General features: G+C 32.6%; 1 protein-coding gene and 1 pseudogene across 12 annotated transcripts in view; one reads left to right on the top strand and one right to left on the bottom strand.

Annotated features, from left to right (window-relative positions):
- Window positions 1-27,634, bottom strand: part of NAV3 (neuron navigator 3) — an 891,873-nt gene that overhangs the window by 58,505 nt on the left and 805,734 nt on the right. For all 12 annotated transcript variants that reach the window (XM_016923897.4, XM_509234.8, XM_009425884.5 and 9 more), the window contains 5 exons: window positions 26,414-26,574; window positions 17,918-18,106; window positions 14,937-14,989; window positions 8,866-8,889; window positions 6,340-6,417 (listed from right to left, as the gene is read on the bottom strand). In XM_016923897.4, the coding sequence (XP_016779386.3) occupies window positions 6,340-6,417; window positions 8,866-8,889; window positions 14,937-14,989; window positions 17,918-18,106; window positions 26,414-26,574 (505 nt within the window). The remainder of the gene's footprint in view (window positions 1-6,339; window positions 6,418-8,865; window positions 8,890-14,936; window positions 14,990-17,917; window positions 18,107-26,413; window positions 26,575-27,634) is intronic.
- LOC129136573 (peroxiredoxin-like 2A) lies at window positions 22,326-24,963 on the top strand (annotated as a pseudogene).

Below are 27,634 nucleotides of genomic sequence, written 5' to 3'. Positions count from 1 at the left end.
AGTAATCTGAATAGATATGTAAAGAGAATTACTATGATGCCACACAACAAGATGAAATATCATTATACATAACGTCTACATTTTATTTCTTCATATAGATTACAGAGACAGCCCACTGACAAATTAAAAACACTCTAGGCATATATATATATACACACATATATTTATATATTATATAGTAATATATTACTATATATTATATAGTAATATATTACTATATATTATATGGTAATATATTACTATATATTATATGGTAATATATTACTATATATTATATAGTTATATATTACCATATAATATATAGTAATATATAACTATATATTATATAGTAATATATAACTATATATTATATAGTAATATATAACTATATAACTATATATTATATAACTATATAACTATATTATATAACTATATAACTATATATTATATCGTATATATAACTATATAATATATAGTATATATTACTATATATAATATACTACTATTATTTATTATTACTATATATTACTATATATTATATAGTATATATAACTATATATTATATAGTAATATATACTATATAATACATAGTAAATATTACTATATAATATATAGTATATATATAGTAATATACACTATATATTATATAGTAATATAGTATAATTACTATACTATATAACTATATAATATATAGTATATATTACTATATAATATATAGTAATGTCACTATATAATATATAGTAATATAACTATATATACTATATAGACTATATATTATACAGTATATATTACTATATTATAGAGTATATACTCTATAATATAGTAATATATACTGTATAATATATAGTATATATACTATATAATATATAGTATTTATACTATATATTATATAGTATATATACTATATATTGTATAATATATATTATACTATATATTATATAGTATATATACTATATAGTATATATACTATATAGTATATATACTATATATAGTATATATACTATATATTATATAGTAATATATAATATATAGGTGCATATATAATATATAGGTGCAATATATAATATATAATATATAGGTGCATATATAGGCATATATGTATACCTAGAGTATATATATTATATAGTATTTTATATATGTATGTTATGAAGGTATATATATACACATATATACACACACACACATATATGCCTAGAGCATTTTATTATTTATATGGGAAAATATTTAGTATATCATGTATAAATATATAGTATATTATGTATAAATATAAAACATATATTATATGTAATATATATTTACCCATATAAACTTTATATATATTTAAGACTTTATGTTTTAAAATTAGTAGTTAGTTGAACCAAGAATGATTCTGCAACATAAAGTTTCACATTTCTTTTCCACTACAAAAAATTGTCCAAACACTGAAGTGTTTCTCATTAATAATATGCACCAATTGCTTTCTCTTAGAAGAGATGTAAAAAAGCAAGAGTAACTAGCAAATTTTATGAAAATATTAAATAAGCAAAGAAGTAGAACACAATCTCAAAATACCCAAGAGATTTTTGGTTAAAAGACTTATCTGCTGAAAGGCAAAAAGGACCTTTTGTTTTCTTACACATTCATTCAGTAATGTCTTTAAAAATGTTAGTAATAACTAGCCTTGTGTCCATTTCCAAATTATGTAATGGCTGAGATTTGTAAAGAAAATACGTTAAAAGACAAACAAAAGCATCCCACCTGACCCAGCTGCCTTAAGGTGTGGGCGAGAGGCCAGAGGCTATCTGGCTTATTGTTTGCTATGACCATTTATTTAGTTGCCTTTCCTTGTGCGGCTTCTGTTTTCTGTTTGTTGGTGAGTTATTGATCAGAAAGGCCAGGCAATAGCACCTGCCAATATAACCGCTCTCCTTTCTAAGGACATGCTAGTAGAATCAGCTTAACACTTTACCTGTGGTTTTATGCAGCTCTGTTCAGAACAACTTTACAAAAGGGAGGGAAGGCTTAATACACATTCTACTGAACAAGGGCTTTACTCTGCCAGTCAAATGAGAGGTGAGCTAACTAGAGACTTTCTTGACTTACCATACCCCATTTGGGCAAAGGGAAAGAAATGCATTTTAACAGAGACATAGATGCATTTCAAATTTAAAAATTAAAATACAAGTTATTGTTTAGAGTCCATATAAATGTAATTATGCCAAGTTTAAATATGTGATATACCAATTAATATATAAAAAACACCCCAAATAAAGGAAAAGCACGTAAGCTATGAGAGTACATGTCATATACTGAGTAAAGATGAATATCTGATACTTAAAAATGTTGTTAAAACCAACAGATTATTTCTTAGAACCAAACTCATTGAAATTCGTCCCTATAAATTATAGCTATTAGAGTTCTAATATAACAATTTCTCACTGTGGGGGCTGCACTCACATTTAACCAAAAGGTAGAAAGTTTACTTGTACTGTGAACAAACTAGTAAACAAAGACTCACTTTTACTTTCAAATGGGAACTGTAGATTTAAAAAATCCTTGATTATACTTAAAATATCCTATAAATAAGGAATTTTACCAAGTCCCTATAATCAATTTAAGTACATGCATGTTAAAAATATGTGTATATTACATACATTAACAGATATTAATTCAGATGAAATGAAACATTCTGAATGAAATTTAAACACAGCACTTCTTACAACTGAGGAAAAATCAAGTATTAACTAAATTATTTGATGGCTGATTATGATGCATGAAATCTAAAATGACATTATAAAGCAAACACAAAGAAAATGAATGAGTTCAAAATGACTTGTAATTAATAGGTGACTTGAGAGTAATTCAAATTCCTGGATATGTAAAAATGATTATTTCCTTAAGAACAAAAATGTTCAGATATATACAAAATTTTACCCCCATAGTTATAACAATATTATTAAAATGTTTAAAATATAACTGACATTAAAATTGTTTAATAGTCATTTATATACATATCTATTTATATAAATTCCCAGATACTGCATTAGTCTAAAAGAGAATTTTAATAAACTTTTTTTTAAAAGTAGATGATAATGCATATCTTCATTACCTGTACCTTTTGACTCTCATTCAATTTGTACATTTTTACAATGTAAATTATTTTTCTATTTTTAGTCAGTAAATGTATTTGATGGTAAGAAGCTTTGATAGTCCCTATCACTACCAAATAAAGAAACACTAAAGAGAGGATTAAGGTTGAAACTCCTGGGAAATTAAAAGCAAGATTTTTTTTTCAAAAGAACTGTCATAGATCTTTAGGTGATTTATATTTTAGTTTGAAACTAAAATACCACAAATAAAGGAAAAGCATGTTACGTTATGATAGAACACTTCATATACTGAGTAAAGATCAGTATCTGATACTTAAAAATATTATTTTATACATTTTAATACATTATATATTTTATAATTATATACACAAGAAGTTGCAAAGATAGTACAGGGAGGTCCCTTGTATCCTTCATCCAGTTTCCCCCAATGATTATATATCTTATAAAATTATATTATATATCAAAGCCAGGAATACAATATTGATTTACATTAATAGATTGACATATGTGGATTCATGTAATCGCCATCTCATTCAAAATACAAAACTAAAGATCTCCCTCTTACTATAGACACACTACCTCTCTCTCTCCTCCATCCTTAACCCTTAGCAATCACTAATCTGTTCTCTGTTTCTTTAATTTTGCCATTTCTGGAATGTTATATAAATGGAATTATACAAAATTTGACCTTCCATAACTGTCTTTTTTCACTCAGCATAATACCCCTGGGATTCACCCAAGTTGATGCACGTATCAATAGTCATTTCTTTATATTGCTGAGTAGTAGTCCATGATATAGATGTATCAGAATTTGTTTATTAACTGGCCTATTAAGGGATATTTTTGGTTGTTTCCTTTTTTTGGCTATTAAAAAATAAAGCTGCTATGTACAGGTTTTTGTGTGGATCTAATGTGATTTGAGAAGGTTTCTAAATTACATTATAAATTGTTTAAAGGAACATAAAATAGGATATATATCAGTCTCCCATCAGCGTGCAAAAGTTAATACTAATGATAACACATACAGCTGAGTGGAACCTAGAGCAATTTGGGCGTTTGTCTCCAAGACTAGCACTTTTTAAATTAACACAAAGACTAGCATGAATTATCTATTTGGCACTGCTGCTTCTAGTCTGTGTTCCTTATTTTTTTTTTTTTAAATGATTGTTCCCCTAGGGAAACACTATAGATGTTTTCTTTTCCCTAATTGTGCTCTTCTTCGTGATATTTTAAAGCCACAGATATGCTGGAATCAGTTATGTATTATCTGCATATCTGTGCTTTTCACATAAAAAGAGTACTTAAAAAATGCAAGAACCTGTTTTCACCCTTTGTTGGTCATATTAACACCCAGCTGAGAATTCATGCCCTAAAGTCATGAAAACACATCAGTGAAGATAGTGTGACAAGCATAATTAGAGCAGACGAGGTGGGTAGCCAACTGCAGGAACCTTTCTAAAATTATATCTCCATTTTCAAATAGCAGCACAGAGTTCACTCCGAAGATTATTCCCCTATGTTAGAATTTGGTTCCGTATGTGTGTGTATGTGTGTGTGAGGAAGCTTTTGCACGTGTGTATTAAGTATATATACACATTAGCATATAATAGAAAAATGTTGAAATGGTACACAAGAAACCAATAATCATGAGTAAGAATGAGATTCTCAGAGCAAAAAACAAAAAAACAAAAAAACAAAAAAATGTGAAATACCATTTTAGTTTTTTCTTTTGAAGACAATAAGCATCATTACATTTCAAATGGAAAGTATCAGCCCATCTTCCACTATGTCTAGCAGCCATTTATTATTCCAATATCTGAATTATATGATGAGCTCAACCAAGGGACATTAAAAATAAAATGAAACCCTGAGTAATCATTCAAGACATCTGCAAGTATCCTGACATTCTAATAAATAAGGTTTGTCATTGAGCCTTTCTTATTGCAGATAAACACAACCCAGGAGGTTCTGACATTTACATTATTCTACTTCCTCTGGGTACAAATTCAGGAACCTAGACAACAATATTTCATACTTCTATACATGTAGCCTATATTATAAAATTTACAGTTGCCTCTGGACTATCTCTTTAAAAACACAACAAGGTTAAATAATACTCTTATTTTCTCATATTGCTTAAACAATTATCTAAAACCTGCTATTATTTTCAGGAATCTCCTAACACCATCTATTAAAAATAAATAGAATAAATCCAAAATTAATTCTCCCAAATTTCAGAAAATAAAATCAATTCAAATACAGTGCTAAAATGAATACATTGTGAATGAAATGATACACGTACTTAGAATTTATATTGCACAATGATAACTTTAAAAAAATTTTAAAATGGCTCTTATTCAAGTCTTACACTGTGGGTCTGCACCTGCTCACTCTTGAAATATCATGCTTTGTCTAGGAGATAGAAAAACTCAGTAGAGGAGCAGCGGGAGGGGTGGGGAGGCACAGAGCAGGCCCAAAGCTATGCAGCAGAACTGAGCAAGGGACTGTTGAGTGAGAGAGGTAAGACATATGGCAAAATAGCAGGCATTTCCTTACCCCTCACTGCTGTTCCTAACACCATTGCTCCTCAGGACTGGGAACAGTGCCACATTTCTCCTTTATCATTCTGCATCTACTCTGAGTGCTCCCTGACACAGTGGAAGATATTCAGTAAATGTTAATTTAATTGACGGTCTTCATTGTCATCATTTCTGCCATCCTGGGCTGCTCTGGTGCCAGTAAAAGTGTACCCTTTTAAATTGCTATGAGAAGGCTGCCAAGGTTTTTTGAGCAAACCATATCTCATCCACAGTGTAGCTAAGCTATCCCTATTTAGACCTAATTTCATATTTTAGAATTAACTGGATGCTTAACGAATTGTTCAATACATTGAGATGAAGGAGGCTGGGCACATGAATATTTTATCTTCCAAAGTCAAACACTAACAACCCCTCTTACATTGTCAGAGAATCTTATGCAAGAGGAGTAATAAAAATAGCAAACAAGAAAAGAAGTAACCCATATGGCTGTTACTATTGTTTCCAATCTTATTACAAACAACAAGCCATTTTAACCATATTGCTGCCTCTCATCAGTTTGGATTTACATTTTATTACTGAGTAGGCAAAAAATGTTAACTTTTTATGAGTCCTGCTAGTTGGTAATCTAAGTCTGTATCAGGCACTGAAAATTTGTAAGTTTGTTACTAAAATGATTTCATTTTCCTCTATAAAAATTTGTTGTAATATATTTTAAAAATGAAGTGACTTACATTTGCTGAAAGCTGAGATGTGAGGGTAGCAACTTTTTCTTGTGATGCAACCAGCTCTCTCCGCAGTTTATGGATTTGCTGAATGCAATTAAAAAAAATCAATGGAATAGGCAAGTAGATTTTTACTTAAAACCAAGAATTCAAACCAAGAAAGCAAATACTGTATTTAGTTCATTCTAACCCCATTGTATCAGCAGCAACTCCTGAAAATAAAGGATATGAACACTGACTCCACAGTAACAAGCAAATGTCATTCAAAAGCAAAGTGTTATGTGTCAAACTCAAATCTACAAATCAAAGTACGCTCACTTGCTCCATTTGCCATCCCTCAAATGGCAAATGACTCAAGAGCAGTTTACCCTCTGTATTGATTCTTCTCCTTCTAGAAAAACTGTGGTAATAAAACTGTAGAAAAATATTTTCTTTATAAAAACTGTATACACACACATATTTTTCTTGTTCTTTCTTAGTAAAAGATACTCCAAGTTCTTTTTCAGAAAATCTTAGGGTTTTTTTTCCTCTGTACATTTTAATTTCTCATAGTTTGAAAACTTCTCAAAGGCTATGGAATATCCTGCAATCACTAAAACTTGGGCTTAATTCAACATTTAATCAGTTCACATTTAAATTGTTATTGGCTGGAGTTTCAATGACTGCAGAGAAGCCTTCCCAAATCTGTATTATCAAGACCTTTATTTAGTGAGTTATTATTAGCTCAGAGATGCTTTATAGCTTATCCACATCTTAAAAATCAGGAGAAAAAAGCAATGATAGGTGCAACTAATTAGATAAACCAATATAATGTATATTCTAAGGTATCTTTCTTTTTAGTTAAGTTCACACTCCAATAAAACTGAAACAGAAAAGGGTAAGGATATATTATATCATGTTTAAAGTTTTAATTCAAGCACTTTCTGCAGTTTGTTCTGCAAGTCTCATGTTGTGACTAATAAGGATAGAACATTTATAACAATCTGACACTAGGTTCTATAAGTATATATCTAGTCTCAAGGGATTTCAGTTACTTGGATGTTAAACATTCTACTTTTGATGCTTCTCATTTCTTCAAAAACAAATCTTATCTATAGTTGTAGTTGAACTTTTGGAATGCTGTCTCAGTTTGAAAGAGAATTCTTGACATAGTTTATTAACTGTCTAGTTTTTGCCCCTGGGCATTAGATTTTGTTGAAAATAAATGGTGGTCAACTCAAACACTCTAACAAAGTAGAGAACTCAAAGCTGGAAACAGTAGACACTTATATAATCTCACCAAATGTGATTCTACTTCGTTCCTGTTTTTTTTTTTTTTCCGGAACAGATACACCCCAGTCTAAAATAACATTTGCTTTACATTTATAAGATAATGACTATGAATGATTTCAGAAAATACAGCGTCTATTTTATTCACAAATGAATCCAAACTCAAAGAGCATTTCTCAAATTAAATAGTCTCTATTACATGATTCCAGTATCTTTAAAATATAATCCAGGAAACTGTAAAGTGATTGAAATTGTTTTTTTAAACCATAACTCATGATACAGCATCAATGATAAAAGGGGAGTTGAATAACTACTACTAAGGCAAATAGATGTAGCATTTCGATGCTTCAGTCGCTATACTATGATCAGTGTTAGAAGCTTTGTCATGTCCATGTGATGTAAATAAAACCACTTTGATTTTTAAAAATCATCCACTCTTTGGTTCAGAGATTATAAAGACAAATTGGTTTAATCAATGCTTTTCAAATATTTTTAAACATAGCACAAATTTTATTTTTAAAGGCTAATAAAATAAGACTTCAAAGGAAAGGAATACTTTTGCAAAAGCTGTTGTTAAGGCATTTTTTTTCTCTGTTGTCTGATTGCCTCAGTGTAAACCAATCAAACAGCCATTATCTCACCTTGAATAAAGTCATAATTAAAGTCCTCCTGCTCTCTTTGACCAGGACAAATGTTTTACCAAGGGAAATTAAAATAGTATTCTCTCCTGAATGCAGTTTGATTTGCTCACGAGTGCAACCAAATATGTATTTGTGAAATACGTGATTAGAACAATAGGTGACACACCACACATAAAATGGCAATTAGAGGCAACAAGATAATGACACAAAACAGATAGTCTGAGATGCTGGTATCCTGTGTTGTGGAGGCTTGGTGCCCAAGTTTCAACCATTATCCTGTGCAGATGGTCTTACAGGGAGTGGGAAAAAGACTGTAATAAAATAGGAAGACCATAGACCTTCATTTATCAATGACTTAATGAGTGCTTACTATTATAGAAAACTTATCAGGTGTTGAGCTAAGACTCAATCTAGAATGTGAGAGGACAGCTTGCTATACAAACTTCCTTTCATTTTATTTTTAAGAGGCAATATCAAAGACCATTTATCAACTAGCTGCCTTACTTCAGCAGCCCTGTGGAGTTCTGCTATTGTATCACAGAGCCCTCTAGTGGTCACAAGACTAATTTCATCATGAATGCAAACTAAAATAGAAAATATTAAAATATTGCATGTTTTTTTTTACCTCTGAATGAGCCTTTTCTTCAGCCTGTAAAACAATAAAAAGAAAGACTTTAACTATAAAAACTATTTTCAATTAATTCCACAAGTATAAATGAATACAATAATCATGATGTACTTTTTATTATCTACTATGAGAAGAATGGAATGAAATACATTAAGTTATTCAATTGAAATAGTACAAGCAAGTTACTTTAGAATTTTATATAAATGTTTCTTAATATATAAACCATAAGGTATTCTTAAAATATAGGTCATTTGATCCATAATATTCCTTTAAGCAAAAGACAGAATTAAAAGACTCTAAGAAGTAAATCATAAGCAACATAAACCAAATAGTTATAAAATTATACTCTAAAAAAGATGGGTGCATGTAAACTTAAAATATTGAAGTATCTTTCATACAGATTGTAGGAAACAGACTCCATAAAATTATAGAGACCTCTAGCCAAGGTTTAGATGTCAGAATTTTATTCTGTGATTTACTGATCACAATGTCAAATAAAGCTGGGGTAACATACAGACCTCTACTGATAACCACAGATAATTAACATTATTTACTTCTACTTTTTCTTTCTTTAATGATTATTAATAATTTTAATTATCACAAGTCAGCAAAACGCTTAAACAATGAAAACACTGAAACACCCAGTGATAAAAGTGTCTGGCAAACATTTTTGGCTATGCAGCTTATGGAAAGGAGGACTGCCATAGGAATTTGCAGGGTGTTTTTGACTTGACTTCCAGAAAACTCCTAGCTCTGTTTTTCTTCTTCATGCTGGGCTGCAAAATGCCAGAAAATGAGTTATGTGCACCATTGCATTTGGGAAGCTCCCTTATTCTGGGAAAAGCTGAAGAATGCATAATCTTGTTGAACAGTACAAGTCTGCTTATTGCCATAAGCAGATCCAAAGCTGAAAAACAATCTCTCGTTTTTCTATGTCTACTTTTGGGATAGTTCTAGATTAATTGACACAAAACTACCTGAACTGTTGTTTACTGCTTTTCTTTCAGAAAACATAAAGCAAAGTAGTCTAACCATCAGGATATATTTTATTTGCCAGAAACTCTTTTAACCTGAGCTTTGTCTTCCCTATATTTTCACTACCTTTAAAAATATGTAAACTTAGTAATATAGTGGCTAAATAATAAAGTGGCTAAGTGGTAGAATCCTAATAGCCTTTATAAGAAAACTGTTATAAAAAGCACTCTTGAATAATTTATATCTCAATTTTAGATTTTTAAGGAAAGATTTTATTTTTTAGATCCTAATAATTTTAAGGTTTTATACACAGTTTGGTTTTTGAATAAAAAGTAAGCAAGGAATATTAAGATAAAAGTTTCATTGCCTTAAAACATATGGCACAATTAACTATGTAACTATGTCTATTAGTTTTCCCTAGTACTTTGTACTTTGCTTTTGTTTTTGTTGTTGTTTTTCTTTCTTTCTTTCTTTTTTTTTTTTTCTTTGAGACAGGATCTTGATCTATCACTCAGGTGCACTGCGCATTCACGACTCACTGTAGCCCACCGTGCCCGGCCTACTTTTTACATTTTTTGCCAGTTTATCCTGCCCAATTCTGCTTCTAGGCTTCCTAGAATTATAGAAAGCTGGTAAAGATTCAAGAATCAATAAATAATTCATGTATTTTTAAATAATAATTTATTCTTTTAAAAAATAATCAAGAAATATACTCACCGCATTTTTGTTAATCTATAATAGTCCTGTTACATATACTAGTAGCAAGCATAATCATTAAATATCCATTATATACATACCGTATAGCATGACTTTTTTCACTACCAATTTTTCAAAACTATTATTTGCTTTAACCTTTGCCTTCTTTCATACTCTGTGGTTATTAATACCAGGTGGGTGTTACCATAAAAATAAAGAAATGAGCCAGAATATTAATATATTTTTTTCAGTAGCTTAGGTGTGGGATTAATGATATCATGATGGAACTGGATTATTTGCCATTTTTTTTTTACAATGGTTTTGAGCAAGCCCAATGTCCTGGAGATGATAAAAAATATGAAACACTTGACTGAATAAAAATGTTTTTATTTATTCTGTAAGCCAATAAGTGGCCATTTATCCATTCAAATTTATTAATTAAAAAGTTATGACGTTAGTATTAGCTATTTGTTAGGCAACATGTTAAACAATCCACAATGAATCAAAAATGACACTTGCTCTCATGAAAAAATACAATTTAGAATTCAAATTCAAAACAGGTTAAATATAGTTTTTAATATACAGTTAATCAAAAAACATCTATTGCAGGGATCAAAAATTTAAATGCCTAACAGGACAAGGCTAATAAAGAATAAATGGACTTGAAGTATTTAAATAGTCACATGATCTTCCTTGGCTGTCTTTCATTTTCCCATTTGACAGCAATATAAATAGCAAACGGTATTTCTTTCCCATGAGGAAAGCAACAGCACAATGAAAACTAGCCACCCAAATTTAGCTTCAGTGTCAGGAAGAAAAGCATTGGTGGAGGCTGTGGCTTCCTGAGAGCCCATGCCAACATCTAAAGGTGTCAATTACAGGTGACTGAAAACCCAGAGGAATTTCATCTTAGTATTGCTAGATATTCCATAGATATTCCAATTATTTTTAAAAGGAATTTAAAATTTTGAATTTTTAGGTAGAAGCTCCATATTTCACAATATTTCACAGTGTTGGCTTAGATTCCCTCTCCCTCTCCCTCCCCTCTCCCTCTTTTCCTTTTTTTTTTTTTTTTTTTTTTTGAGACAGCGTTTGGCTCTGTCGCCCAGGCTGGAGTGCAGTGGTGCTCACTGCAACAGCCTCAGCCTCCCAGGTTCAGGCGATTCTCCTGCCTCAGCCTCCCAAATAGCTGGGATTACAGACATATGCCACTACACCGGGCTAATTTCTGTATTTTTAGTAGAGACGGGGTTTTGCCATGTTGGCCAGGCTGGTCTCGAACTCCTGACCTCAAGTGATCCACCCGCGTCAGCCTCCCAAAGTGTTGAGATTACCGGCATGAGCCACCGCGCTTGGCCTTAGATTTCAAAACAAACACAAAAACCATAAGTTTGCCAAAGGTAACACCTCTGCAGATCAGGTTAGGCTTATGATTTCCAACCACTTTGCAGACATCCGGAGACAAATGGGATAGATCTAGCTAATATTTTCAAATTTTATTTTATAGGTATAGTCCAAAGAAATTTGGCAACTTGCCTGATGTCATGCAATAATTTCTTGATTGAACCAGGCAAAAATGCAAATCAACTAAATCTCTATTGAGAGTTATTAAGAAGGCATGAAAAATAATAAGTTGCTTTTTCATGTGATAGTTTAAAAAGCATTTTCATAGGTATTTTCTCATTGCCAATTAAATCCTAAGGCCTGATCATGGCGGACTGGGGAAAGAATGACTCCTCATGTTTTATGATTTTTCTCTTTAGTAGTTCCCCAAATATTCATTTATTTGAATTATTTTACTACAGTTTACTTGTCAATTCAAATATATCATTTTCATCATCTCAAATACAACTTTCAATTTTCTAATAATATCACCTTCTCATGTGGCTCGATCACCTAATCCATTCTTTACTCACTTCACTAGGATATACCCTACCTCCATATATTGGCCTATATATATATATATATATATATATATATATATATATATATATAAATATATATATATATATATATATATAAATATATATATATATACACACACACACACATATATGTGTATATATATATATACATATTCTATTTTAATCTGTGTTCCCATTTCATATTCTACTCTTAAAACAATATTTCTCATGTATGCTTTCTAATTATCCTCATCATTTTGACATCCCACTCCTATCTACAAATGTACCCCTTGTGTTCTCTATAAACTTGCACTATCCAATCTAGTAGCTGCTAGGCACATGTGGCTATTTCAATGTAAATTAATTAAAATAAAAAAGTCAATTCATCTCTTTGCCAGATATACTTCAAATAATCAATAGCAACATATGGTTCATAGTTACTATATTAGATAGTGTAGATACAGAACACTTTTATTAACACAGAAAGGTCTACTGGACACTGGTAGACTAGTAATCTGTTTTTTCTTAAACTCATGATCCTTTTCTTGAGGAATAATTTTTTCAAAAAATCTTTAATATTGGGATACACAATAGTTGTATATATTTATGGGGTGCATGTGGTATTATACAAACATATGCTGTGTAACGATCAAATCTGGGAAAGTGGAATATCCCATTCTTCATTTAGGAAGAATATCGTTTCTTCCTGTTAGGAACATTCCAAATCTTCTTTTCTAGCTATTTTGAAATGTACAATAAATTATTGTTAACTATAGTCACTCTATTGTGCTACCAATCACTAGACCTTATTTCTTCTATCTAAGTGTATTTTTCTTTCTTTCTTTTTTTTTAATTTAGTTTTTCTTAGGTTTCATGAAGGTAGCTTTATCCAAATATTAATTATTGTATGTATTTAGAATAATAATGATGCTACATCTTTTGATGTTACACATAGATGTAAATGGCAATGGTTTAAATCAGAATACAATTCCCCAACAAATGGCAGTGCTGGCCCAACAGGAGGAACACTAAGTCTTAATATATTTCTTTTATGTGTTTTTTTCATGTGTGTTTACACATTCCTCACTTTATCCATTTGCACAAAAAGTACATTTACCTAAAAACTAATCGTGATTTCTTAATTTCTAGAAGCTATGGGTAATTTTAATCATTGAAAGGAGAGATTAGAAAAATATTACCTCTGCCAATAACAGTCAGATTTTGAATGACTATGTAAGGCAGTAAATATATGAGATTAATCTATAAAGAGAAGGTTCAAACAAACATTTGAACCTAATGATAATGAGTGAAAAAAATACTGCCCATGATGCTCAGTTGATCAGTGACAGCAGAGGCTATGAACTTTTCATGAACCTTACAGTACCGGATTAAGGCTTATTCATAGTACTCAAGTCCCATTGAGATTCAGTAGGCTGCTTTTAAATATACCTCACTGTTAACCTAGCTCTAAAAAGACTCTCTCATAAAATATAACTTCCTGTAGGCTACTTTTTTTAAAAAGATAGAATTGTATTTACCAAACAGAAAAACTCTCCTTGTCAAAAATGAATTATAATGTCACACGTTTGCAAAAGAACTTGAAACACTGGTATTTCTCTCTTAATAAATAAAGTTTCTATCTAAGTGTGCTGGCTTACACCTGTAATCCCAGCACTTGGGGAGGCTAAAGCAGGAGGAATTGCTTGAGGCCATGGGTATTGATCAGTCTGGTCAATATAGCAATGACCTTGTCTCTAAAACAATTTAAAAATTAGCTGGGCATGGTGGTGCATGCCTGTAGTCCTAGCTGCTTGACAGGCTGAGGCAGAAGGATAACTTGAGCCCAGGAGTTCAAGGTTGCAGTGAGCTATGATTGTGTCATTGTACTCCAGCCTGGGTGACAAAGCAAGACCTCGACTCAAAAATAAATAAATAAATAAATAAAATAAAATAAAAATAAAAGTTAAAAAAATCACACTCTTTCAAAAGGTATATTTAAAAAAACATCTCTGGTTCTTTTATGCTTTTACCCTTTACCCTTACTGCTTTTACCCTTCGATAATCCTCTCAACAATAAACTTAAAAATAAAAAATGAGAAGAAAATACTATAGAACAATTAACAGTCATGGCTCAAAGAACAAAACATGGACAACTCGTCATTACTAAAATGATAGCATAGCAGACTACATACATGGTTTCAGAGACTCCAAGTCATACCTCAGTAGGTTTTATGAAATCGAATTCTACATCCACTCATTGATTATGATGAGTGCACAAAAGCCAAGTGAAAGCACATGTAAGTGACCAAAGAATGGCAGGTGGAGCACCTGGCACTTTATTGGGTATTGGGCAGCTTAGAGTATGCCGTTATTTCGCTACACAACTCCTGTGCAAGTCATAGATGAATGTGATCTGTTCACAGTAAAATGATCTATTTCATCATCTGTGTGCATGGCAAAAGCACAAGGTTTTTCTTAACAGCCATTACTTACTGTAGAGTAAAGAGAAGAAGTGCTGGACACCAGTGATAATGAAGAGCCATGAACTGGAGAAAACAAACAGAACAATAGAGTTAAAACAATAAGGTCTACTCAAAAATTCCAGCCTTTACAGAAAAGTAAAGAACGGGTGGTTAGGGAAATTAAGTAATAACAACTAACTATAAGATTCTGAGAACCAGCCTGCTATAATTTTTTGGCAGTCAGGACGTTGAGACATGGAAGAGCCCCATCCATACTCCCTAAAGTACCTCAGTTGCCAAGTTATTAGACAGAAGCCTACAAGCATGAGCCCTACCAGCCTGTTTCGTACATGTTGAAAGCTACAGTAAATTCCCATATAATAAACAGAATAGCATGGAAACCCAAACTAAAGTTGCCATAAACTTTCGAACCTTAAAAAATGTATGTACCTTATTTATTTCATTTGTATCCAACAAAGGTCCACTTTCAGATTTTTTTCTCCATATAATTTCAGGAAAATAAGCACTTTTATCTAATGTGTTATTACAACATTATCTGTGATGTGTTGATCATACTCTTATAAATGTGGAATTACTGTTCCTTTACTAATTTTAGGAAGAGAAAAATACTTTTTTTTTCAAGGTGGTGTCTCAGAGAAATTGAGAATGGAAATGTCGCACTGGCTTTTATCTATTTCAAAATATCACTGTAAACATTGGACATTCTGCTTTATACTCCCATACTTCCAATGTACTAAACCCAAAAGGTGGATAAAATGGTGCTGATTAATATTTGCAGAAAAGTTCATCCTCTTTTTACTATGGAGTAGTATGTTTATTTCTGCTCATTGTGCATTAAACAAACATTAGTTGAGTATGAACGATGTGACAAGCTGTTGCTAGATCCTGGAACTACAAAAATAAATAAGATAAAATCCCAAAAGCTCAAAGAGAAGATAAAAATTTAAAAGATATTTACAATAGAGTACTGTGATTGCTATTGAGATCAATATGGTGGGCACTACAAGGACATATGGGAGGTGCTTAAGACCTGATCAGGAGACGGCTGGAATAGCTGCACTAGGCTTGTAGATGAAAACATGGGGATGGAATTGAAGGATACCAGGAAGAACCTTTTTAAAACTGAGTATATAGATGTGGTCAAAAGAGGAATAAAGAAGAACCCCCAGTTTTCTAACTTGGGCAAAGCTATTACTCTATGTAATGTGCAAAATGTTGGTATTTGAGTCAATTATTTAAAAAAAAATTCTTTCTATCTCTAATAATACCCTCGTAAACTAAAGTGTTACCCTGATGTACCATAGGAAAGGTGGACAATTAATTAGACGATCTCATTCTCATTCTTTCTGTTTATGACCTTAGAACATGTGGCTCAGTCTCTTCATCTGTCAGTGTGAGCATTAGGTAGGATATCAATAAAGTCCCTTCAATCTAGTTCAATAAGTCTTGAATCTAGATCACCATTTAAGAACTAGAATAGTTCAGTATTCAATGCGTGAGCACAAAAAAGCCATCTTGCCCACTTAGGCTAGCTTTCAGAAATTCAGATTATTTAATCCTGATACATTGAAGGCCAGAATTTCCCAGTATATAAAAATCACTTTATTTGCCACACTCTAGAAATCAATGCCACACTCTAGAAAGCCATCTGTATGCTTAGCAAATTATTTTAAGAGTATTATAAGAAGCCTATCTGTGAAGAGAGCAACAGAACCATTTCAGAAAGCAGGGTCCTTACATTTGAGAGTAGTTATATTTTGTCTATCTACATGGATAAAATCAGTGGAGTCATTGGATATAATTCACTGTCTGTCACAGTGAACTTAGTGGTTTGGTTAATATTGCAAAAGGCAATGACAACTATTCTCTACTGATTTAGTGCCAGTATATTAAATCCATAGTGGTGACCTGAAAAACACGAGTCAATTTTCATTGCTGCCTAACCCCTCAGTCAGAAGATACTTTAAATAAGAAGGCAGGAAGGGAAAAGATCATGGAACAGAATTATTCTTTGTTCTCATATTTCATCCTTGTGACAAACCTAAGAAGTTACAGATGCAGAACTTAGAGATAAGAAGGTTAAGAAACTTGCCTAAGTTTATACCACAAGTAAATGGATGGCTAAAGACTTAAACTCTGGTATGTCTCAAGATTTGGAGACTTTTCTTTTAAACATAATTATTAGGGTTAATAATTTCATTCTAATCAGTTTGAGTTTGTATGTCTAGTTTTATTTTATCCTTAGCTGACATGCTTTATAATATGTATGCTGTAAGTTTTCTTTATGGATACTAAAAAAATTCATTAAATCAAAGAGAAAAGTCTCTCAAATTATTGTTAAATTTGACATTTGAGCTTCTACAGTTTACAAAAATATATATATTTGAGCATCAACTCAGCTTCCTGAGGTTTTCAAGCTGATTTATTTGGAGTATTTACATAGAACTATATAACTATAAAGATATTTATTAGGTTAGGTGACAATTTTATTGCCATTGTATGAAGAAATAGTGACTTACAAAGCAAAAAAGTAGGTACAATATGAATTCTAAAATGATATAATAAAAAATTAGCACCAGAGGGAATTCCTGGGAATAAAAGTCAGCAACATGTGGCATTTTCATAAAATAATGTTTCTGGTTTGTGTGTCTTTATGGCTCTTTAACCAAAATGTCAAACAAAACATTTGCTCTGATATTTGATGCACCTGGGAAAATAGTTTATATGTATATTTCTGTATTGGAAAAGTAGATTTAGTCTAAACTCTTCTACAGCCAAGTATTAATATAAACAAATTCTGGCATATTTCCAAATACATAAAGAAATAGAAGATAATACAGAATAAAACTTCTTCAAGCTTCTAGTTTCCCAAATGATAATTACACTAGTTTATTTTCCTCTTCAGGAATCTTTGTGATGTGAGTGACACGATGGTTTCCCTCTCAGGGTTTAAATAAAGTGACTTCATCTTTAATCCCCCCCAACGCTTACCTTCTTCCATGCTGTCTCTGAATGAGCCCGAATGACTGATGGCACGAGGTCTTTCCTCCAGAGAAGTGGCACTCCCACAAAGCTGGGAGTCATCATAGAGATCGAAGGAAGAGTCTTGGGCTGGGATGCTGTTTGAGCGCATCATGCTGGGCCCGGGAAGGTTAAATTGAGACAAATTTGTTGGGCTCACTGAAAAACAAAGCACACAGAGCCTATTACTCTTAAGCTTGAAAGATGAAAATAGCAGGTTGATAGAAAGTAAGAACATGATCCCAATACTTATGAAAACATGAATGTATAGTGAGTCCCTATTTAAGGTAAGAGTCTGCCTCTGAAATGTTCAATAACAGATCCCATTGCGTCCCTCTTTTCCTCTGGCACTTTTATGGCAAGCCTTACGTCAATTTCTAAAGCAACAGTACACAAAACCAACAAGTCACCTCTACTGCTCTTGCTAGAAATGTAATAACATGGTGTTTTCTGCTACCTGTTATGAAGAAAAGATGGTCTTTCTAGAGTTTTCGGTTTTCTCTTTAAAAATAGTCATCACTTTAATGGAAAAAGCAAAATCAAAAAGAAAGTAAAATATAAAACATCTAAATTTCCCAAGAAGGGCTTTAAATGCTTCCAGGCAAATACTCTCAGTCACTTCAAGCTCTTAATTGATGTAAGTTCATGATTAGGACCATCATTATTATCAAAGTTAGATTATAAGGAAATAGTGTATAATAAACATTTTTATAACTAAACACAATGTAACATACATGGTATCTGCAGCCCACCATAAAGTTAATTATATGAAATGATTTTCTACTCTGTTTAAGATGAGCATATCACGATGAGATGGTCAAAAGTCACAAACATGTTATATTTCCAAAGAAGTATCTTAAGTCTGTAATTTTTAATAACAATTTATTTTCTTATTGCTTATTGCCAAAGAGTCCTCACCTGGTAGTCATCAATTTAAGGAAAGATTTGGTTGATTGTATGTACAACTACATTGGAAAACAATATAGTTGTGAAATTTGGAATAAAAGCAAAACAGAAAAATTGAGAAAGATATTCTAAATGCTCATATTTAAGAAAAGCAAGTTTGTTACTGGTATATGAGAAAGCAGGCAGGAGCCTCTTAAGATATAAAAGGAACTAACGAGTATTTTCAAAACCCTGCGGAATCCGTCAGTGGCTTAGAGTTGCTCTGACATCACTTCAAAATTTACTAAGATTTTTTCTGTGACACAGGCACTAAACTTCTTCTTAATACAAGTACTGGCTCTCAAAACAATGTAAAACAGGAAAAGTAAACCCAGAGGTAACCGGAGAGAAGTATCTCACATTTGGAAGGCACTGTGCTTGATAATTCTGGTATTAACCGAATTAACACACCGAACAACCCTCTGATAGAGCCAGTTATTGATTGGAGTAAAAGGAAGCATAGGACTAAGAATCACATATTTAAAATGTAATGGAAAAGGAAGAAAATATGAATCTCCAAAGTGCATAATCTATTGGAAAAAAAGAAGAAAGGATGGAAAGGCGAAAAAAGTAAAAAAGGGAGAGGGAGAGGATCTGCCTATCTTTCAAGCATATTCCTTCAGCCTGCAGTGACCATTAGTACCATTTCGGTCTGATTAGTGACAACAGCCAGTAGGTACACTGTAGGACACTGAAGACTTAAAATGTTTATGTTTAAGGTGGCAAGATTGGGGTAAGTCACCCTATTCTTGGTTCACAGTATGAATTTACTCTTGTTTAAATTAATGAAGTATTAAACAAATTTGCAAGTGCATCATTTTAAGTATACGTATCTATAGGGTTGGGAGGATATTTTATTTGCTTTTTGGCTTTGTATAATTCTTACCTAAATGATTGCAGAGATATCCAAGTGAAGTGTACTTCTACAATTTCAATACATAATACTTAGCTCTATCAAGATGAAACATTAATGAGGATTAGGATAGATTTTAAAGGGAATAGTTTGCATTTACAAACCCTTTTGATAGCTTCTGCATTGGAAATTACACCTAACTATTTAAGAGTGTTCAATTAAGTTAATAACTATGACAGATCTGCTTTTAGATGTTGTAGTTGAATAGAAGGAAAAATATGACACAGTCTCTGATTTCAAGAGTAGCCAGTAGGGCAGATGTCTGAAGAAGGAGAAAAGTTAATATGTAAAATAGAACAAGAAAAACTATACAGTAGAAGACAAATGTAAGACATACAAAGATAATTTTTTGAATGGAACACAAATTAGTAAAGAGCTTCTAGTGGTAGTTTTGCTTTCCATCTGCTTTGGGCAAATAACCCAATCACTACCCTTCAGTTTTTTTATGACTAAAAAATGGAAGAATAAAAGGCCTATAAGATCCATTCGAAGCCAAGAGACACACGAGAATTTCCAAATAGAAGAGAAACAGATATGGCAATGTATTAGGAAAAAGAGGGCTACCAACTTTGTCTTAAATTGCATTTGCATAGCCAAGCCACTATCTTGGCAAAGCCACTAACCTTTTATTAAGATTATATATTTATTTGTAGTAACTTGAGGAAAACAGGATCCTATATAAATGTGGACTGGGTTTTTATGATATTATTAAATACTATTATTGTGAGACAGGGTCTCACTCTGTCTTCCAGGCTGGAGTATGCAGTGCCACGATCATAGCTCACTGTAGCCTCTAACTCCTGGACAAGGGATCCTCTTGCCCCAGCCTCCTGAGTGCTGCTGGTATTACCGGCATGATCCAATGTGTCTGGCTGGACTGGGTTTTTAAATAACCCCAAGTCACTCTCTACTTTTGCATCTACAGCTAGACATTAACTAGTGAGTTTATTATATTGTTTTAAATATGAAGAGCTGTCATATGCAATCTAACTTTGACTTATTTTGTAGAATCTGGATATATATAACTAGGAACAATAGGTGAAGATTCAGGAAAATTTTATTTGATCTCTTAAAGAAAGAATTTCAAAGGTGTTATTTCTAGATTTTAGTAGTTTCTGTCATTGGTGGGTTTAAAGAAGAAGCTAGAGATGTCATAAAATTTTACATAAGAGATGAAGGGTTGAACCAGATGTGGTCTCTTCTGACAGTGAGATTCTATGCTTCCGAAAGAATAGAAGACAGGAGTTTATTCTGAGAAGATTGAAGGTTGAACACGAAGATGGGAAAGGATTCAAGGTAGAGGAAGATTTGAGTACAAAAGCATAGAAACTGTTCCTATGCAAAGGTGTTTAACAATCACCGTATGCAAAAGGATCCATCGAATTTAGAGAATATTAGATGGATATTAGAAGTGACAGGTTGACATTAATGTTCCTGCATGTAACCCTTGTGGCAAGATGAAAAATGAATCTGAGCGATTGTTATCATGCGTGGAGGCATGACAATGAGTCTCACCAGGTTATGAGGTGGCTCACAAGAACTATGACCTCTTCTGTTTCTCTTCTATTTAGAAATTCTTGTGTGTCTCCTGGCTTTGAATGGATCTTAGAGGCCTTTATTCTTCCATTTTTTTATTCATAAAAAATTGAAGGGTAGCGATTGGGTTATTTTCCCAAATGAAGTTTCATCCAAAGACTTTTTGATTTATGTAAGTTATACTTTGTTAGTCTTTCTTGAATGGGAATGGTTTCTACTAGGGCTAGCATGCTGGGAACGACACACGAACCATAGTTTACTGTGGCAGTAGCTCACAGTAGTCTACTAAATATGACATATTGTAGTGATCTTAATTTTCTAATATATGTTGTGATTTTTTATAGTAAAATTTCTAAAAATTTTATATATTAACACATTTTAATTGGTAGAAAGAATAAAGAAAACATGAATACTGCAACTTTTGAATATTAATAATAATCCTGTATCTTACTGATTATTCAGAAAAGATAATGGTCAAATCAAAAATGGGTGATGCTAAAAGACAACAAGAGGACATATTTAAGGTAAGTATATATATATATATTTAAAATTTAATAATAAAGTAACTTTAATTTATTATTGCATTTTAAGAGTACTCATTTTCTTGCCCAATGAACAGAGGTTCAGGTGAACTGTAAATACAATAAAAACTCTTCAAATATTATGTTTTTGAATCAATCATTTTTTCCACTCTGAAACCATACAGCATAAAGATCTCAAAATGCCTGATTTGAAGCCATACGTGTTTCTAAGATCTGGAGAGGTACATGAGATTATGTTGACATGGACAGGAATATCTTCTTTTATACCTTTCAATGGGTGAAAATGTTGAAACATAAGGGAGTCGACAGAGTAAGATCAATTTAAAATCTGCTGCAATTGTCTATAGTTAAAAAAGCTTCAGCAAGGACAATGTCCCTGAAAATGAGAGACAGATGTAGGAGATATTCTGAAGATAAAATCACAGGTTCCTGTCTATCGAAAATGTACAATATGAAGAGCACAGTTTCAAGTAAGACTATTGATTACACAGATTTTGTGCTAGAGTAGAGAGAAGGATGATACATGAAATTATAAGACAAATAGAAGGAAAGAACTTAAGAAAAGACTTTGATTTCAGGTGGCTATATGGTCTAGCACACTGATGGGATTTTAGTTTTAGAGCTGAAAAAGGTCTCAGATAGAAAGTGAAATGTTGATTTGAGAGATTAGAATTAAAGTTGTGAATGAGAACATAGAAAAAGGGTTTAGGATAAAAAAAAGTCTACAGGAAAAACAACTTGGTAAACACATAAATATAAGGAGGAGATGGAGGATGAATTGCATTGCCCAGGGTTTGCACCTAATACCTGGAACAATTATTAATATAGTCCCATTCACTCTCAAAAGTGACCTTGTGTCTACAATAAATGATACAGCTATGTTAAGATGAGCAACCCCAGGAGAAAGAACTGTAGTTGGAAAAGTATGAAGAGAATCAAGAGGGCAGTGTCACTTAAGTCATGGCCTGTCTGACACAGCTGAGAGATCTCTGATATAAACCACAATAGATTAAGGGGGGAAACCCACATCCTAGAAAGGTAAACTTGACCTTTCAGACTTGGTTTCTATAGCAATGAAATGTAAGGGATGTATTTGATCAGTGGTTTTCTAATTCATTAGAACATTAAAGCTCTACAGAGAGCTTTGTTGTCAGTAAAAGTATAATTCACATTTCATTTATTAATTGTGTTTTAACTCTGAAAACTATGTAATAAAATACATTCCCAAGTGTGCTACAGAACCATTCATTTTTTAACACATTGTGACCATGGACATGTTGGCTTCAGTTGCCATGTTAACTTTAATTTATGCAAATCTTAGCATACACTTATCTTTGCACAAATATTTGATATTTGTGGTAAATGAGTCCTTGATAACAATGTCATAGTTTTGTACTTCAAAAATACAATCTTTCAAAAACACAATCTGTGAATGTCTTTTACATAAAATCCTGTGGTTACTGTCTTGCGAATTACTACTCAATTAAATGTAGACAAAGCTCAGGCATATCTGATGAATGCTACTCTATGATCGTGTGAGACATGCTTTCCAGTGAAAATAATGATTTGGCAGGATCTGTCAAGTCTTACACACTTCTCCATCTTTACATACACTATATCCGTCATTCTTTACAATATGACCTAGGTATTATGTATCCATTCAAGAGATAAGAAAATTAAGTTTAAACGACTTCACCAATGTCAGACATAGTTAAGTGGTGAGTCTTTTTGTTCCTAAGGAATAATGAAGGTGGATTTAATCAGAATAATAATGGTGAGGAAAAATAGAAGAAGGAGTCAACTAATCAAATTAATGTCAATTAATGAAAGAATTGATAGGAGACATGAAGTACTTAGCAAGCTTATAGCACTTTAGGTGATTTGGGTGTGTTTTAGATGTTGTATAAAATTTTTTCATATTCCTATGACCTACGCAAACATTTTAAATTCATTTTTTGACGTTAAAGTGTTAGGCTTTTTGCTTTTTTAAAAAATCAACTGCATCTTAAAGCAAATAAAAGCTATACATTCTTTGGCATTATAGGTAAATTCTCTTATCACTATATAGGTTAGGAAACAAAAACTTGGTGTTTAATATGAAATCATTAGCTTATATGAAACCATGACCAAAATAATTGTTTTCAATTGCTAAAAGCCCTACTCAATATAGTGGGAAGGGTTGCAATAGAAAAGACATAGCCTTGAGTCTTGTCCTGGCTGAAAGCTGGAAAGTCCAACTTACTGAAAAATGTCAATCTTCTGTAGGTGCATGATTAGAATTTTTTTTCCAGTGAAAAAAAGAAAAAGTAATGAGGCCCTTGGAACCCTCAGGGCCCAGGAGGGTTTGACCCCTTAGTGTCTGGGCTTCAGGTTTGGGAGAAGGGAAGAAGAGGGAGGCACTTGAGGACCCAAGGTGCTTCTCTGTGTGGATGCGGTCCATGGGTGCAGGAGCCCTTGGAGGCTGCTGCCTTGGCACTGATGCTGGCCAACACAGATGTATTTTTGTCCAAGCCCTGGAAAGAGGTGCTGGAGTACCTGGAGAATATAGACCTGAAAACACTGGAGAAGTAACCAATGAGTTTCAAAGCAAAGGAGCTATCGGGAGAAGAATGGAGTTGTGATTGTGGCTGTGCCAGGCTGTTTTCTCTGGCAAGAGGGGCTGCAGATCTGTCCTCCCTGCAACCCAAGTTGGATAAGCTGGGCATCTCCCTCTATGCAGTCATTAAAGAGCAGGTCAGGACTGACATAAAGTTTTTCCAGCCTTGTTTCAAAAGAGAAATCTTCCTGGATGATAATAAAAAGTTCTATGATCTACAAAGACAGAAGATGATATTTATGGGATTTAGCCCTCTGGGAGTGTGGTACAACTACCTCCAGCCAGGAATCGAGGCTTCCCTGGAAGCCTGGAAAGCCAAGGCTTCATCCTCAGGGGAGTTTTTGTGGTGGGATCAGGAAAGCAGGGGATTCCCGAGCATGGAGAAAAAGAATATGGAGACAAAGTAAACTCACTTTCTGTTCTGGAAGCTGCTAGGAAGATCAAACCAGAGACTTTGGCCTCAGAGAAAAAATTGATCGCATGAAATTGTCCAACTCAGAGAAACTAGGGGCATTCATTCACCTGTGTTCATGGAATGTGTTGTCCCCACTTGTGTCCCTAAGGAGTTAGAAACCTGCATTTATCTTATTCTCAGTATGGCTTATTAACATATTTTAATATTACACTCTGTTTAGGCCCAGTAAGGCAAAATAGTCCCCAAACTAGACTGGCAAAAAGCTAAGAAAGCAGTGAAGATTATTCAGCTAAAACCTGGAAAATACAAGTCTCAAAATTGACTGTTGTGCCTCATTACCAATGTATATGGTGTTTGAGTTCTGTTATTTGAAATTATGTTTATTTTCAGGTCTTCAAAAATCTAAGAGAAGTTGATGATTAACTTGAAGTTTAGAAAGTATAAGGTTTTGGATTGTGTGTTTTCTATTACTAATTTTTTATATAATGTCAAAGGAGTACTTTCATGATGGAATTGATGTGCTCTGGGATAGTTTGACAAAGGTAAATTATAAAGTGAAATTTCTTGTTTCGTTGTCTTCTGTCCTAAATTCAGAGATGTGTTTTTCTAGAAGGAATGATCGTCTCTGGCTCTATTAAGATTATGTATCAATACTCATCTTTATGTACAAGTTTTTCCGATAAACTAATAATAAAAATATTTACCATAAAAATAATGAGAATACTTTATATGTGACTTTATAGAAGATAAATATATTTTTAAAGTCATTGAATCTATTAAATGGTATCTGGCATGTTTAGTTTTCTTTAATTATTTTGTTAGTCAGAGTGCTTTTAATGAAATTTTATGCAAATGATTTCATATTTCATACAAATGATGTTAAATACAAAGTAACCCAATGACTAAGTTGGTAATTTATTTTTCATTGTATCTATTTGAAAATGTTCAGAGTATTGTCTTAACAGAAATTCTTGTATGCATTTTAAGGAGTTTTAACTTTAACAGTGTTAAAAGAAGTTAACTTTGAGTCATGGAATTACATATTTTTTTCTTCCTAATTGTTTCTATTTTCTACAAAAGATTACTAATTTTGTTTTAAGGATGTTTTAATATTTCAGACAAATAAGGAGATGCCTTCCTGTTTTTTAAGAGGATTCTTAAATGGAATGGAAAGGCCCCTGGGATTAAAGTCAGATGTTCTGAACTGATTACTGCCTTGAACCCTTAGTAATGGTAAGACTTTTTCAAGTCAAGTGAACTTTCTGAGCCTCTGGAGCCTAGACTAGAAAACAACCACAGTATTAATCTATGTTAAGCATTTGTCATGAGCAATAAATAGCATAATGTTTGGAGATTTTTCTGTGAAGAGTAAACAATGACACAAATGAAAGGTACTGTTAAAGTGCCTTTATCCCGCCCTTTAAATGAAAACGTGTTGTGTTATGGAGAGATTCCAGGGTTTCTGTTAGAGTGGGTGGTGAAAGAAACAAAACAAAATCAATATTTTAGAATATTTTACCCAAGTTAGAAAAGTGGTATTTTCCAGCTGCAGAAGATGACATGGCAGAAGGGGAAACCAGAGGTGACTGGTTGCCAGTGTCCTGAAGGCCTCCAGTAGAATGAGAACGCAACCACTCTTTGCCCTCTTCTTGGTTGGCCTGCCGAGATGATGGGGTATATCTGCAAAACAGCACAGCTATGACACTTAAGCACATCTATAAGGGCAAGGCAATGCCAGGACAGGAAAACAATTCAGAGGAGGTTACTATTCAGAATGAACAATTTCAAACAGATTGAATCTAATTATAATTGCTCAGTTCTTCCAGATGATCTTACGCCATCTGTTTGAATCACATAGGGAAAAAAATAAGATAAAGGGTTTTGAGGAGAAAATTATGCTTCTATCAGATATGCAGTTGGAAATCATAAGCAATGAGCAGACAGCCAAGTTAATTGAGAACTCAAAAGCACAGGGCAAGAAAGGATGTAAAGAGGGTGAAAACATGGACTACAAATGGAGGACAGTGGCGGGCCAGGGCCAAGGGAAATGAAGGATGGTCACAGAAGGCATAGGGAAATGGAATACATATTGGCAGCTTTTGTTGTTGTTTTTTTTTAAAGGAAAAACAGTTCTTTTGTTAAACTGCCACTTGACATCATGCCTAGATTACAAAAATAAGGAGGGAGATGTGCTCGCTTTACTGGAACATAAATTTCTGGATCAAAATATTAAAATGGAATAATTGCCAGCTATTTGCTATTGCTGAAAAATTGGAGAGAAAAAAAATAATGGAGAAAGACCTAGTTTCGCCATTATTCAGTGTTTCACCAAACTAAGTATATTCTTTTTCTTTTTGTAAGTAAATTCTTAGCACCAAAAGTAGCCAACTTTTCATACACATACAGTGTTATACCTCTATTAGTAGATCATTCTATCTCTTCCTCAGATAAAAGTACACAGTAAAAGATGGCCATAAGTTAAATTTTTATTTTATTTTTTATTATGGATGGAATAATTATTTTGAGATTATTAAATGATATTAGATTAATTCAGATTTAAATTGATCTGATAGCAGTACCCCTGCAAAATAGAAATTAAAACAATTTTGAGATTTTATCAAAAGGATTCTATAAAAATCACACCTTAATTACAGCATTTGTCCTGTGATGATGAAAATATGTTTTCTTTGATTCAGATTGTAGCATCCTTCAACCTATCAACATTAACTGCCCACATCTA

Source organism: Pan troglodytes, chromosome 10 (assembly GCF_028858775.2).
Source record: "Pan troglodytes isolate AG18354 chromosome 10, NHGRI_mPanTro3-v2.0_pri, whole genome shotgun sequence".
NCBI lineage: Eukaryota > Metazoa > Chordata > Mammalia > Primates > Hominidae > Pan > Pan troglodytes.
This window is presented reverse-complemented; position numbering and strand designations above follow the sequence as displayed.